Source organism: Sphaerodactylus townsendi, linkage group LG15, assembly GCF_021028975.2.
Source record: "Sphaerodactylus townsendi isolate TG3544 linkage group LG15, MPM_Stown_v2.3, whole genome shotgun sequence".
NCBI classification, from domain to species: domain Eukaryota; kingdom Metazoa; phylum Chordata; class Lepidosauria; order Squamata; family Sphaerodactylidae; genus Sphaerodactylus; species Sphaerodactylus townsendi.
The window spans coordinates 29,139,083-29,154,246 of NC_059439.1; the positions used below are offsets into that span (position 1 = coordinate 29,139,083).

The 15,164-nt window shown below is 47.9% G+C and overlaps 1 protein-coding gene across 2 annotated transcripts; it reads right to left on the reverse strand.

Annotated features, from left to right (window-relative positions):
* Positions 1-1,073: 1,073 nt before the first annotated feature.
* On the reverse strand, positions 1,074-14,830 carry TMEM143 (transmembrane protein 143). 2 transcript variants are annotated; one of them, XR_007246289.1, is made up of 9 exons: positions 14,435-14,830; positions 13,164-13,359; positions 11,290-11,397; positions 10,641-10,835; positions 9,433-9,569; positions 6,873-7,152; positions 5,083-5,266; positions 4,598-4,809; positions 1,074-1,102 (listed from the first exon to the last, which is right to left on the reverse strand). XR_007246289.1 is itself a non-coding variant. In XM_048518413.1 (8 exons), exons 2-8 carry the CDS (start codon positions 13,356-13,358, stop codon positions 4,670-4,672), a joined length of 1,239 nt encoding a protein of 412 aa, XP_048374370.1. In that variant the 5' UTR covers position 13,359; positions 14,435-14,830; the 3' UTR covers positions 3,815-4,669. The 2 variants fall into 2 exon arrangements, 1 of the variants encoding a protein (XP_048374370.1); XM_048518413.1 differs by lacking the exon at positions 1,074-1,102 and having other exon boundaries at positions 3,815-4,809.
* Positions 14,831-15,164: the final 334 nt, after the last annotated feature.

Genomic DNA, 15,164 nt, shown 5'->3' on the forward strand with positions numbered 1-15,164 from the left:
AATGTAGAATTAAGAGGCCGTTCCGCTTGGGTTCACAGAGCACAGCTCCTGAACCTTCGGCAGTTTGAAGGACTCTCGTTCCCATGTTAAAAAACGCAGACCCTACCCCCCAAGCGCACATTGGACAGCCATTTCAAACCACAGGCAAAGCCACCTATGCAAGTTCAATTGTACACCAGAAGTAATGACGACCTCTACATAAGGGCTGTATCTTTTTGGTGGGATCCAGCCCATCGAAGTCGCTCCGGCTGAGTCGCTGGACCCTGGAATAACCGATGAGCGTGTTTTCTGGCCAGCACTCTTCAGTAAAGCAGCCTGCAATTGGTGGCTCATCTAGGAGCTCCTTCCCTTTGACAGGGGAAAGCTGATGCTATCCCTCCCCCTTGCCCTGTGCCCCTTGGGAATTCCTTTTAGGACCCAGGGATCTTCAGACCCCAGTGAGTAACTCTGCACAGGGGGATCAGTTCCTGCTGCCCCAGTTGCCAAGGAGAATAGCAGTAAGGACACAGTGGATGTGATAAAGGAACTTGGTCCAGGCAGCAAAGGGGGTAAGGGATACCTTCCTGTGACTCTTCAGCCAACGACACCCTTGCAAACGAGTGAGCGACCTCTGATATTTACTGAGCCCCACTGGAATGAAGAAGAAGAAGAAGAAGAAGAAGAAGAAGAAGAAGAAGAAGAAGAAGAAGAAGAAGAAGAAGAAGAAGAAGAAGAGTTGGATTTATATCCCACCCTTTCTCTCCTATAGGAGACTCAAAGGGGCTTACAAACTCCTTTCCCTTCCCCCCTCACAACAGAAGAATAGAATAAATAACTTTAATGTCATTGGTCACACACATTGTGCCTTGTGTCCACACAACGAAAATACAAAACAGCGAAAATACAAAATACAAAACATCCCCCGATGAACATCTCTGCAATCCGCACTAGGCATTGGGGGGCTGCAATCCGCACACCCCCAACTTACAGCCATCCCTACACAACCATCTCTACGCAGCTGCCACCACGTCAACACATCGCCATGGAGTTAATCATAGCCACAGCTCTAGGATAAAAGCTGTCTCTGAGTCTAGTTGTCCTGGTCTTCATGATCCTGTATCTTCTGCCAGATGGTAATAGTTCAAAAAAAAAGAAAAAGCAGGGTGAGACGGGTCCTTCAGGATATACAAACACCCTGCGAGGTAGGTGGGGCTGAGAGAGCTCAGAAGAACTGTGACTAGCCCAAGGTCACCCAGCTGGAGTACACGAGGCTAATCTGAATTCCCCAGATAAGCCTCCACAGCTCAGGCGGCAGAGCAGGGAATCAAACCCGGTTCCTCCAGATTAGAGTACACCTGCTCTTAACCGCTACGCCACTGCTGCTCCTGTGTGGCCAACCAGTGCCAGAGGAAAGAATGCAAAGTTAGGAGACAGAGTCTTTGGGTGTGAGGAAATCCTTTATTAGATCTGGAGGACACAGCAGAAATTCAAGCACCGCCCTTCCCAAAGCCAGCACGATTTCCAACAGAAAAGGATAACCAGCAATATTTAAAGACTCGGCCTTAGCTCTTGATATGGAAACAGTCCTCTCTGTAAAAACAGGCTTGTGCTGCCCAGCTCCGCCCATCCCTTCCTACCACGGCACACGCACACCAATCAGCGGCCGACAACCTTATTTGGAAACGCTGTACAAAAGTGTCGGGGTTCAACAGGTTCAGCCGCATTAACCGGAACGCAAAACAGATCCAACATAAATCGTCTGACAAATTGGTACAGATTACAGTTCTTGCATGTTGAGGCCTTTCAAGCCATTTATCATCGCCCATCCCCCACCCCTTATCATCCTCCACTCCTTGTAGATATTTCTTCTGGCTGAGGTTTCAGTTCATGCATCTGACAAAATGGGCTTTAGACCACAAAAGTTTACACTTCCAGAACCTTGTTACCTAATCTTTTAAGTTGCCACAAGGTTCATTGTGGGTTTAAGAGAAAGAAAAGATGGGTATACAAGCAGCGTTCATGTGACTCATTCACGTTGCATTCATTTCCCCACTGGAGGATCTCCTATACTCTGCTCCACAAAAAGATGATAGTAGATTGCACATTCCTCCGCCACAGAACAAAGCATGCCAGATCTTCTTTGTTGTAGAATGTTCTGCCTGGGTCCTAGTGCCTACCGAGCCCTGCTCCCCCACCCACCCGTCTAAAAGTTTGAAAATAAAAATACATTTTGGCACAAACTTTTTGTATCAAAGTACCATGTTCAATAATGCACACAAGAATGGTTTTGACAAAGGCATCACGTGAAAATGAATGACAATTCTCATATTTGTTTGGGACTATATTCTAATGCGGAAGCATACAATTCTCCTCAACTGCTGTACTTCAACTGACCGAATTATCATCTTTATGAGGAATATAGACAGCTTCTACGAGATCCGTGCAATGGAAATGAATGATGACACTTCTCCCATCACCCACAATTGAGGGGAGAGAGCAAAGAATGCAGCCCTGCGGAAACCAGCAGGTCACTAGGATTTCAGTCTCACGCAGCCAGTGGCAAACATTATATTCACTGGAATGAAAGGACCACCTCAGTCTCACCCCAAACACACCCATGTGCCGACAGCAAAAGCACATTTTCACTTCAGTGCAAGACAAAGGGAAGAAGAAGAAGAGTTTGGATTTATACCCCACCTTTCTCTCCTGTAAGGAGACTCAAGGTGACTTACAAGCTCCTTTCCCTTCCTCTCCCCACAACAGACACCTGGCGAGGTAGGTGGGGCTGAGGGAGTTCCCAAGAACTGTGACTAGCCCAAGGTCACCCAGCAGGAATGTAGGAGTGCGGAAACACATCTGGTTCACCAGATAAGCCCCTGCCACTCAGGTGGAGAACCAAACCCGGTTCTCCAGATTAGAATCCACCTTAACCACTACACCATGCTATCCCTCTGGGAGAGTCAGGTACGGAGATAGCTTCCATGGTGGTCAAATAAGACTTTATTACAGGCAGCAGCCTGAGTAGCCCAGACTAGCTTGAGCCCATTGGCCCTAGCTTCGTACTTGAATGGGAGACCACAGGGGCTGCCATACAGAAGAAGGCAATGACAAACGGCCCCTTGCCTTCGAAACCACACATTGAGTCAGCTGCCCTTGATAGCAATTAATTATTGCATGCAGCAATGGGAGATATGCAGCTGTCTTATTTGAAATCCATCATCCACCATCCTCCTTGCGCCCAAAAGCTCCTCTTGCCCCACCGCTAGATTTCTGGACTACAAAACAGCCACTGTAAAGTGCCAGCTCGATTGCAGGAAGACAGGATGACAGACGTGATCCAATGGAAACGGACGACGCTGCCCGAGACAGAGCCGGCCCATTGCTCCATAAAATTTAGTCCACTCTAGAAGTGGTTCTACAAGGACGCAGCTAGAGAAGGATCTCTATCTACTTCCTGAGCTTCTTTCAACTGGAGATGCCAGGGACCGAATCTGAAATCTCTGGCAGATAACATACACACATCCTGTGGAATACTTGGGATTGACATGTTCAAGAGGGCGGGATTCAGATCTTCACAAGGATTTAACTTTTCATTTCAATCCACAGTCCTGGAACCTAGCCCTAAAATAGACGTAGCAACAATATAGAAGATGATGATTTTGGAGACTCAAGGGGGCTTACAAGCTGTTTTCCCTTCCTCTCCCCACAACAGACACCTTGAGAGGTAGGGGGGGCTGAGAGAGTTCAGAGAGAACTGTGACTAACCCAAGATCACCCAGCAGGAAGGTAGGAGTGTGGAAACACATCTGGTTCACCAGATAAGCCTCTGCCACTCGGGTGGAGGGGTGGGGAATCAAACCTGGTTCTCCAGATTAGAATCCACCCGCTCTTGACCACTACACCATGCTGGCTCTCAATTGTCTCCGGGCCATGCGAAACCTGAAGTGTTACCTGAGCATACAGATTTAGCCAAGACCACACACTTAGTCTTTCAGGCTCTCTGTGCTCTTCGAGACAGAAACAAAGAAGAGCCTTTTGTGCAGCACAGTCTTTCAGGCAAAACAAAAACTGAACATCGAGCCTTTCAAAGTGCTATAGAAATTACTTTAAACATTTTTTTAAAAAAATCCTGTTCCCAACAGGAGAGCAAGGGATGTTTCAAAACCTGCCTGGCTCAAAAATGCAAAAGATTCACTGCTTTGTGCCGCTCTCGTTTCAATGTAAACAGCCCTGTAAGGAACCGCTCGCTCAGTCCTCAGAGGAAGAAAAAAGAAAAGCAGCATACTATAAAAGTGCTTTGCAAAAAAAAAAAAAAGAATCAAGCGGGGGAAATTTCAAAAGCAGCTCCTTTCGGGCTCCTACCAAATAATGGAGCCTTAGGGATGTAAGCTGGCCTCTTTGCCATGTGGCACGCCAACTGAAAGGTATGCCCCGTGATGAGTTTATGCTTTACCTTACGATATGTACATCCAAAGAAGAACGGCAGTTAAAAGGACAATACATGGGTACCCATGCAGCGTCACCTCTGGACACCGTTCCCATGACGCACTGGAAGAAAACATGCCTTCCAATACTCATGCACTGAAAACCTGGTTTGCACACTGTTAGGAGTTCTCACCTTTTAGAGCCAAAAGGGCTCTTCAACGTAATAGTAAGGGGCTCCCCCCCCCAGTCATAGGGTGGGCCCTAACTATGGGGGGGCCTGCACCCCAACTCTCAACTCTTTCAGATGCTTGCAGGCCCGTTCAGCACAGAAGACGATGTGCAGCCCAGAGCGGAGATGTAACCACTCCTGAACATCTTGCCTCAGGTGTTCAACCGTTTTGGAATCTGGGGACAAAGAAAGACAGGTAAGAATTCTTACGACTCTCTCAAACCTTCTGCCCCGTCCCAGGGGTGTACCACCCAGGGAGACATATAGGGTCAAATGTCCTCAGATTGCAGCCATTTAGTCATATGGGAAAATCGCCCCCACACCCCTCCTCCTTTTTCCCGGGTCCATACACTGACTTCAAGACCTGGTGCAAAAAAAAGTTTGGTCGTAGGTGGGGGAGGGCTACCGCCCGTATGGCGGGGTCGGGGAGGACTCAGATTTTGCAATACCTGTGTTCTCCTGTAGGTAGCGCTGTTGCTGGAGGAAACTGTGTGCCAAAATAACCTCCTTCACGTGCTCTTCCTGGGCACGCAGAATAAGAGAGGCCAGCAGCTCGGAGTTGTTGGACGTGCTGCGGTAATACAGCATATGCACCAGCTCAAGGGCGTGGACATTCCTGCGCTGGCCGAAAACCTTTAAAGAGGGGGACAAAACCGCAAGGCTGTGTTCAGAAAGCCAAGTCTCTGGAAAGGAAGCAAGCAAATGAGTGCGTAAGCGACATTCTCTAGCTAGTAGGTTAGGAAAAGGTGGTAGGATATGGACTTTTTGGGTTCACTGGCAGAAATGGAGCAAAGGCAAGAGAGGAAATTCTTCCTGGACAAGGAACAGCGAATCAGAACCAGGCAGACTCTGATTCTAGTTTAGGCAGTAAATTCGTTGAATGATGTTGGGCATGACACTCTCTTGCAAGAAACAAACTCTCTTGGAGGAAAACATTCGTAGGCCTCAGCCAATTACCTTCCCACTTTATGGAACCCCAGATTTAGGACAGCACTTACTCTGGCTAGATTTAATGTAACCCCTTCTGCTCTACTGTATGGCAGGTATGATCAGACGGTAAAAGGTAGGAGATTTTGTTCCTGTGGTTTGGGTTATGTGGAAACCCTGGAACACACTCTTTTCCACTGCCAGAAACATACTCAACTGAGGATGAAATAGAGAAACTCTCCATTTGCTAAGTCCCCGGGCCTGTCGGACTTCCATAAGATACTTTCCCTTTCAAATAATGAGGATCCTGCACATGGGTTCCTTCCACACATGCAGAAAAATGCACTTTCAAACCACTTTCACAATTGTTTGCAAGTGGATTTTGCTCTTCCGCACAGTAAAATCCAGCTGCAAAGTGCATTGAAAGTGGGTTGAAAGTGCATTATTCTGCATGTGCGGAAGGGGCCAGGGTGCACTAGTTGCAAATTTATTATTTAATATTTTAGATACGCAGTGAACTTCTTAGAGTTGCAAATTGTATTTTGACCCCTTGTTATTAGTTTTGACTTCTTATATGTAACTTTTATTTATTTTTTTCTTATGTCAATATAGGCTTACTTGACTTGACGTGACATACGCAGGCCTGTATGGAATGTCAGTACTGATTAATCCAAGCTGGGGTGGGTTAGAGGGCTAACCATTTGCCTCAAGTTTCTGAGTAAGTAGTGTTCATGGCTGAGCTAAGATCTGAATTAGGGACTTCCTGGTTCATGGCTGAGCTGCTATACTGTGGTAGTTCTCATTTATGGTGCTGCAGCAAGCTCTTGGTGCTACGTTGTTATCCAGTCATATCCTTTGTTGTTTAGGAGCTCGTGTCCTAAAAGGGGGGGGGACATCTTTAGCCAGCCTGGTGTAGTGGTTAAGAGCAGGTGCACTCTAATCTGGAGAACCGGGTTTGATTCCTCACTCTGCCACTTGAGCTGTGCAGGCTTATCTGGTGAACCAAATTAAGCTTGTGCACTCCGACACGTGCCCGCTGGGTGACCTTGGGCTAGTCACAGTTCTTTGGAGCTCTCTCAGCCTCCCCTACCTCACAGGGTGTTTGTTGTGAGTGGGGAAGGGAAAGGAGATTGTAACCCCCCTTGAGTCTCCTTACAGGAGAGAAAGGCGGGATATAAATCCAAACTTTTCTTCTTCTTCTTCTTAAAGGTGACGAAATCAGGGATGGGCTGCAGAGACAGGCTGGCTGTGCTAGGGGGCTCTGGTGAGCAATGCCTTTTCAGCCTCTGGCCAACAGCAGCAGCGTACGTACCTTCCAAGCGCGGAAAGCCATGAAAGCAGCGAAGAAAAGCAGCAGGGAGGCGGTGCCAATCTTGAGGTCGGTAAGCACCACCATGCCCACGTTGACAAAGACGGCCAAGCCGCTCACGATCAGCATGCCATTGAGGAGGGTCCGGTATAAGACGGACGTGCGGACTCTGACAGCCGGCAGGAGCTGCTCCAAGCCCTCCAGGGGGATGTCTTTAAAGCATTTCAGCACCAGATGGGCATTCTTGGTCCGGGCAGCCACCACCACCCGCTTGAAATAATGCCTACCTCGGGTGAAGAGGAGAAGACATGTCATCGTGCATCAACCAGAGCAAATAAAACGTCACCCACTGTGCAAGGCTAAAAACATGGAACGGTTAAGGGCTCGTTATCAGTTTGGAAACACATCGTTTTCCCACAGAGAAACTATCTTTTTTGACAACTTGCAATTCGAAAAGCCAGATTTCTATCGTTCCCTCCCACAAGCACATGAAATTAAGCAGCCACCGGCAGAAATTCCAAGCCTTACAGGTCCAAAAGCAACAGCAAAGAGAATACCTTTATTTATTTGTTTGTTTGTTTTGTACACCGCCCTACCCCTGAAGGGCTCTGGGCGGTGTACAACATAGTTTACGCTTACAGCACATACAAACAAAACCCCATTATAATTAAAACACAGCGGTAAAATTAACAAAGATGGCGTCACGCAATAAACCCCAATTAAAACCCTCCCAAAGAGGGGGGAAGCAGAACAAAAAAGTGGGTCCCGTAGATGGCAAAGGGAACTCCGAGCCGGAGTAATAAAAAGGGCACTTCAATCAGCGGCTGGACACTCCAAAGGCCAGGTGGAACAACTCAGTCTTACAGGCCCTGCGGAATTCACCAAGATCCCGCAGGGCCCGGACAGCTGGAGGGAGAGTGTTCCACCAGGCAGGGGCCAGGGCTGAAAAGGCCCTGGCCCGAGTGGAGGCCAGCCGCATCATTGAGGGGCCAGGAACCACCAGCAAATTGGCCTCTGCTGAGCGCAGAGGCCGAGTAGGGACATATGAAGTAATGGGGTAACAAGATGTTCTCAAGTGGCAATCAAACAAACTTTCGTATTCTACATGTTCTGTTCATCCCTAATAACTGATGGGTTTTATATTTTTCAATCAACAGCAGCCACAGCTTCTATATCCCAGAAGCCTTCACTGCATCCAGCGATCTTTTGTACCAACCATGAGCCAGTCTGATTAAGTCTGCATAACATCTCCTCTGCTTCACCTTAAAGCCGTTTATGCATGGCTATTTGCTCTGTAGGGTTTTTCCCATTTTTTTGTTTACACAGGGATTCTTCCCCCCCCCCCCCCTTCCCGCAAAGTGTTCCTATTTGAGCCGTGTCGCCATTTTGCCTACCTTCCACTTTCTCATTGTTTCTGGGCAACCTCCATTTAGGGAGGTTTTCCTGCCGCTTTTTTTCTCTGCCATCTTTGCTAGACCATGTCAATTTCGTTAGAAAGTTTGTTAGACCATGTCAATTTCTTGTCAATTTCACTGGGTAGACCATCAGCGTGGAAATAAAAAACAAAAAACCCCAAAGCCCTTATGATATGGTGACCTGAAGAATGGGAGGAACTGCTATAGTGTGTGGGGGGGTGGGGGGGTGGAGATGGAAAGGAGTGAGAAAGAAAAGTCAACTCATGCTATATATTGTCGAAGGCTTTCACGGCCGGATTCAACTGGTTGTGGTGGGTTTTCCAGGCTGTGTGGCCATGATCTGGTGGATCTACCAGACCACGGCCACACAGCCCAGAAAACCCACAACAACCAGTCAGCTCATACTGATCTCCTTCACTTCCCCTGCGAAGGGAGAGGGAAAGTTCCACTTTCAGAGCTTTCAGAAACCTCAGGGATACTCTAATCTGAAGGCAGGGTGATTGTCGAAGATGAGGAAATGTGTGCGTAACTGAGAAGCAAACCCAAAGGGAATGTATGCTCGATGCAAAGGAGACCACAAACACATAAAGTCTGTTATAACATGTAGATTGGGGGGTCTCTGTTGTTGATTGATAGCGTCTTTTACTGAGCAGGTGGCAGTGGACTGAAGGAGAGCTCTAGTGATACTGCCATACATACTATCTTGACAGCCTTAACACAACATACCTTTTAGTGACACAGTTACAAGCACAGCCACAGTGATCCAAGCATAGCACAGCAATCCAAATTCTATGATTCCCTTGGGGCAGGGGTAGGGAACCTGCGGCTCAAGAGCCTCATGCGGCTCTTCTGCCCTTGCACTGTGGCTCCACGAGCCGAGCCGCTGGCCCCATACTTGCCCACCCTGCAGGCAGCAGGGCAGGCACATCCATGCGCTTCTCAGAATGAGCGGAGTAAAAGGTTAAAAAAACCCTATATATAGTGTTATCTTTATTTTAAATGTCAAAAATTATTTGCGGCTCCAAGTGTTTTCTTTTCCCATGGAAAACGGGTCCAAATGGCTCTTTGAGTGTTAAAGGTTCCCTACCCCTGCCTTGGGGGATACCCACAAGATCTCAGGCAAGAGGGACACCATTTTTTAATCTTGCCTTTCTTCAGGAATCCGAGGAGACGTGCCGAAGAAACTGCTCCGGGTCTGAAGGGTCGTCATCACGCGTAGTGGGCCGATGCGTTCGCCGAGAGCCCAGAAGCGCATGTATTCGTACTGCTCCAGATTCACAGATACCTGCAGAAAACATCAGATCTGGAATGAAAATACAGTGGCTTTGCAAGTAAGGGTCCCTTCCGCACACGCAAAATAATGCGTTTTCAAATCATTTTCACAACTGATGCAAGTGGATTTTGCTATTCTGCACAGCTTCAAAGAGCACTGAAAGCAGTTTGAAAGTGCATTATTCTGCATGTGCTGAATGAGCCAAGGTTACAGCTGCCTCTAAGCCCCGGTTCACACATGCAGGAGAATGAGAGGCAGAGAACTGAAGACGTAGAATGGAGTGTGCACGCTACTTCAGGCTCCAGTTGGAGAATCACATCTTGGAGCATGACCCCTGCACATGAAGAACTTCTAGCAAATAGAAAAACAGCCCAGCAAGGAAAGAGGTGCAGCAGAGCCTCTGTGCTTTGTACCAGTTTTCCACTTGTGTGACGTTTTGTTCCTATAAAAGAAGATTCCAAGCTTGAGTACATCACTGCATTCTACTGACTCAAGATTCTGCTACCTCATTCCAGCTGCCTTTTGCTACTACATGCACCAACCAAACTTAGAATCATAGAGTTGGAAGAGACCACAAGGGCCATCAAGTCCAGCCCCCTGCCATGCAGGAACACACAATCAAAGCACTCCTGAAATATGTTCATCCAGCCTCTGTTTCAAAAACCTCCAAAGAAGGAGACTCCACCACTCTCCAAGGCAGAGAATTCCACTGACTAACAGCCCTGACGGTCAGGAAGTTCTTCCTAACGTTTAGGTGAAATCTCTTTTCCTGCACTTTGAATCCATTGCTCCGTGTCCTAGTCTCTAAGGCAGCAGAAAACAAGCTTGCTCCCTCTTCGACGTGGCATCGCTTCAAATATTTAAACATAGCTATCCTGTCCTCCCTTGACCTTCACTTCTCCAGACTAAACATCTCCAGCTCCCTAAGCCTCTCTTTGTAGGGCAATGTCATCGAAATTACAAGAGACAAAACCTCAAGAGCTTGGGGGGTCCCAAGCCCATGTTCAGAAACAGGGCATTTGGACTTTACTTGTGTCCATCTCAGCAAGCAAAAGGGATGACCCTCCCCAGCAAAAGCAGCACCTTGACTTCATCGTAAGGGTGGTTGACCGCTAGGGCATATGCCAGTGTATCCTCCGACAGGCTGTTGAAGTTGGCCTGGTCCAGCAGTGGTTCCAACCTATCCAACACTTCCTGCTCTTTCATTAACCGGTCAGCATCCAGCAAGGAGGACTCTTGCAGGGTATCCTGGTCAGGGTTAATCGGTTCGTAGAGAGCCTGAGAAAGGGGAGGGGGAGAAATCAGCAGCCAGATGAACCCAACTGTCAGTATTAATGCTGGTGAAGTCGTGTAGCGGTTAAGAGCAGGTGGATTCTAATCTGGAGAACTGGGTTCGATTCCCCACCCCTCCACCTGTCTCTCTCCCGAATTTTATACACTTATACACACACACACACACACACACACACACACAGTTCTCTCTCTCTCTCTCTCTCTCTCTCTCTCTCAGTTCAACACAGACTCTTCACAGTCACTCCCCAGTGTCAACCAATCACCTTGCTCTCTCACCCCTTTTCACTGCCTTCCTTCTACAACTTATCTCTCACTTTAAAGAAGCACACACAACATCTTAAATCATTACAGGTAGAAACCTCTTCTTTCCACCCTCCACCACTGGCATGTCACGACCGATCCAGCTGAAACCAGGGGAAGGGTTTGTGTGTGTTATTACCTTGAGCTGCTCGAGGACAGAATGGTAGCGGTGCAGAAGGGAAGAGTCCGCTTCGGAGACAAACGCCAGGAAGGAAACTCTTTCTGTGTGGCTGGAGGAGTGGAAGTCCTGCAGGAGGGAAGAGGCAGCAAATAAGGCAGACAAGGGTCCGAAGCAAGGGATCTGCTCCTCAAGGAATCCCTTGGGCTGTGTTGAGTACAGCTGTTTATAAAAAGATACCTCCCTTAACACCCAGATACCTCTGAAGCAGCGCGTGGCTGAACTGGCGCACTCATATCACTCCGTTGTCTTTCTCCTTAACTCTCTTCTTGTTGTCGCATTTTAAAAAAATATTAGTCATGGACTGTCTGGACTGATAACAAGTGCAGATGTATCAGCATTGGTTCATTACAGTCATAGACCAGAATAATTGGGACTGATATAGTCTAGGGTTCGTACATGCGTGAATTTGATTAAACACACACTCACCAAATATACAGTAGTAAAGGAGTAAAGCTTACAAGCGTAGACAGGCTACTTTCTATCACCAAAGTCCTTCCTATCCCTCTACTAGCCTTTGCAACATGAAATAGTTTAATTGGGGGTTCTGATAACTGGCTCTGGAACCTTCTTCTGTGCAAAGGGTCCACAGCGTGGTACCCATAGGCCCCAAGGTGCCTGCTGACACAGAATTAGACCATTGCTCCATAAAGTTTAGTGTTGCCCAGTCTAATTGTGGATGGGACTATGTAGAGCAGGGGTCTTCAAACTATGGCCCCCCAGATATTCATGAACTACAAATCCCATCAGCCCTGCCACTTAGCCATGCTGGCAGGGGCTGATGGGAATTGTAGTCCATGAACATCTGGAGGGCCATAGTTTGAAGGCCCCTGATGTAAAGCGTTCGCCCAGCAAGGCTTCTGATTGACTATTAGAGATCTGATGGCTGTGCACATTTTTTTTAAAAGTTGCTTTGGCAGCAGCTGCCAATGGATCGCAAAAATCGACACTGTTACTGAAGTTAAGATGCGGCAATCATTTTGTGCCTGGCTTCAGCTCCTGCAGCAGCCATTCTGCAGGAGCCATTTCGTTACTTCCCCCACTATGCCAGGTCAGAATTCCAAATGTGCCCGCAGGCTCAAAAATGGTGCGGACACCTGTTCTATGCTCCATTGCTGAGTTACAGTCCAGAGTTTGAGCACTCCCTTCACCTCTGCTTTGGTTACCCAGTGGAAACCAGTAAGTGTTAAAGAGCTGTAGTTATTTCACTTATTTATAGCCCCCTTTTCTGTGATGCGTATCAGTTACACACAGTAAATATGCCAAAATTCAATGACTTTCTATCACTTTTTTTGCATGTGCTAGCTGTAGGAAGAAGAAGAAGAGTTCGGATTTATACCCCACCTTTCTTTCCTGTAAGGAGACTCAAGGTGGCTCACAAGCTCTTTTCCCCTTCTCTCCCCACAACAGAAGTAGGTGGTTGAGGTAGGTGGGGTTGAGAAAGCTCTGAAGAACTGTGCCTAGCCCAAGGTCACCCAGCAGGAATGTAGGAGTGCAGAAACACATCTGGTTCACCAGATAAGCCTCTGTCACTCAGGTGGAGGAGTGGGGAATCAAACCTAGTTCTCCACATTAGAATCCACCTGCTCTTAACCACTATACCACACTGGCTCCACAATGGAAGGGGCATGGAGGCATCATTCTTGAAAACCAGAAATCTCCCTCAGCCTTATCTCCAACTTCAGATATAACCAAGTGCCACTCGTGTACTTCTAATGTTATGGGTTAGAACACTTTTAAAAATAAATAAAACAGAATATTCCAAGAATTACAAATTTTGTGATTGCACAACGTGATCACAAATGTTTGGAACGTAAAAGCAGCAACAATGATACCTTCAGTAGGGTATTCACCAGCTGCTCCTTTGAAAAGGGGATGTATCGCTCCCGATAATCCACCATCCAGTTCTGTGGCTGTGCTGGTTTCCGCATCTTCCGGTACTGTGCCATTCTAACAGCTAGGGAGGATTTGCCACGGGATGGCAAACCTGTCAACCCAGCCTTTAGGACTAACCGTACCATATGCAGCATTCTAGAAGAGTTCAAAGATCGCCAATTATTACAAGGTACAAGTAACCAGAGAAGTTCCCTTTCCGGTGCAAAATCAGCTGTTCTTCTAAGTGACCCCCTTATGTTCCTAGAAAGATTGTGCTGACACATGCCATGACTAGGAAGAGGAGGAGGAGGAGTTTGGATTTATATCTGCCCTTTCTCTCCTGTAGGAGACTCAAAGGGCTTACAAACTCCTTGTCCTTCCCCCCTCACAACAAACACCCTGTGAGGTGGGTGGGGCTGAGAGAGCTCCGAGAAGCTGTGACTAGCCCAAGGTCACCCAGCTGGCATGTGTGGGAGTGCACAGGCTAATCTGAATTCCCCAGATAAGCCTCCACAGCTCAGGCGGCAGAGCGGGGAATCAAACCCGGTTCCTTCAGACTAGAATGCACCTGCTCTTAACCACGACGCCACTGCTGCTTCAGGAGAACTGCAGCAGCATGACTTTTCCACACGGTTGTCAAAGGCTTAACCAAGTCAAGGAGATCAACAGCCACTACTAGAATGGAAAGGCTGTTTGAGATCAGCACCCAGGCCAGCAGAGTGCACCATGAGACCAAGTCTACAAGTTCAGGAGGAAATAGTAGGATTTCAGGTTCTGGTCAGGAAATATCTACAGATTTGGGCGTGTGGAGGCTGAGGAGGACTGGGGCTTGGGAGAGACCTCAGCACGGTATAATGCCATAGAGTCCACCTTCCAAAGCAGTCATTTTCTCCAGGAGAACTGATCTCTCTGTCACCTGGAGTTCAGTTGCAATCCCCAGGGATCTCCAGCCACGACCTGGAGGTTGGCACCTCCAGGCTAAAGCTCAGTCAGTGTTGGCAGAAATGATGTTAAGTACCAATCACCACTCCTCTATACGACGTCTCCACCAATTTATTTTAAACAGTGGTTTCCTCTCCATGTTTGACAACAACGCTTCCAAAACCCCTTTGTAGCCAGCTTAAAGCAGAGACAGCGGGACGAGTAAAGCCAGCATGCAAAGCAAGGAGCTCTAACCTTTAAAAAAGAGGACCGCATTGACACTACTGCGCATGCGTGAACCCCTACTCGCCTTTCGTTTTAAAACACCTCCTTATGCGTTCTCGAGGGCGGGGCTTCCTTTCTCGCAAGCGCACTCATGCTTCGGCTTCCCCTCTTTTCGCCACCGCGCGGCGCGCATGCGTAGCAATTTCGTATCTAGTCTAATGATGATCTTCCAAACCGATTTCTGGTTAAGGGCGAGAGAGACTGCGAAGGCGTCCACGGCCGAACGCTTCCGGCCTAAAACCGATAAAGTTTTTCCCCTCTAACAGCCAATCAAAAACGAGATAAAGGCTTCACCACAGAGACGTTCAGACCTAGAACGCCCCTGTGGGAGGACAGTCGCTTTCGTTTTTTTTAATCGGAATGTCAGCCTGCGTGCCAGTCTAGCGTTTTTCTACTCTGTGGTGTACTTTGCATGCAGGGAAGGAACAGTTTATTATCGAATAGGGTTATTTTTTTAGCGCCAGTCTGGGAAAAAGAAGAGTACGATAAATACTGTTAAATAAACAAATGTGGTACGAGCCGCGTCTCCCTCTTCAGTTACAAGCTGTATTAGCCGCGCATGCGCATATTCTGGCGCACGGTTTTCTGTTTGCACGCGCGCAACTTCGGGATTCGCGCGCCCCCGCCCTCTTCGCTCAACTGTCATCTCCAACCGTCCTCGAACGCGAGCGATGGAAGCAGGGGGCGTGGCCTCCCCGGTCTACCCAATCAGGCGTCGAGTTCTGTCGCGAGCTCTTCCTTTCCCTTCCCACTTC

Bases quoted from the DNA above. Each gene is read 5' to 3' on its own strand.
- TMEM143 (XM_048518413.1), bottom strand. From the start codon at position 13,358: ATGCTGCATATGGTACGGTTAGTCCTAAAGGCTGGGTTGACAGGTTTG. The intron at 10,836-11,289 runs GTAATAACACAC...CCCCTTTCTCAG, and splicing joins CTGTCCTCGAGCAGCTCAAG to GCTCTCTACGAACCGATTAA. The intron at 5,267-6,872 runs GTACGTACGCTG...CCCTCTTTAAAG, and splicing joins TGGCTTTCCGCGCTTGGAAG to GTTTTCGGCCAGCGCAGGAA.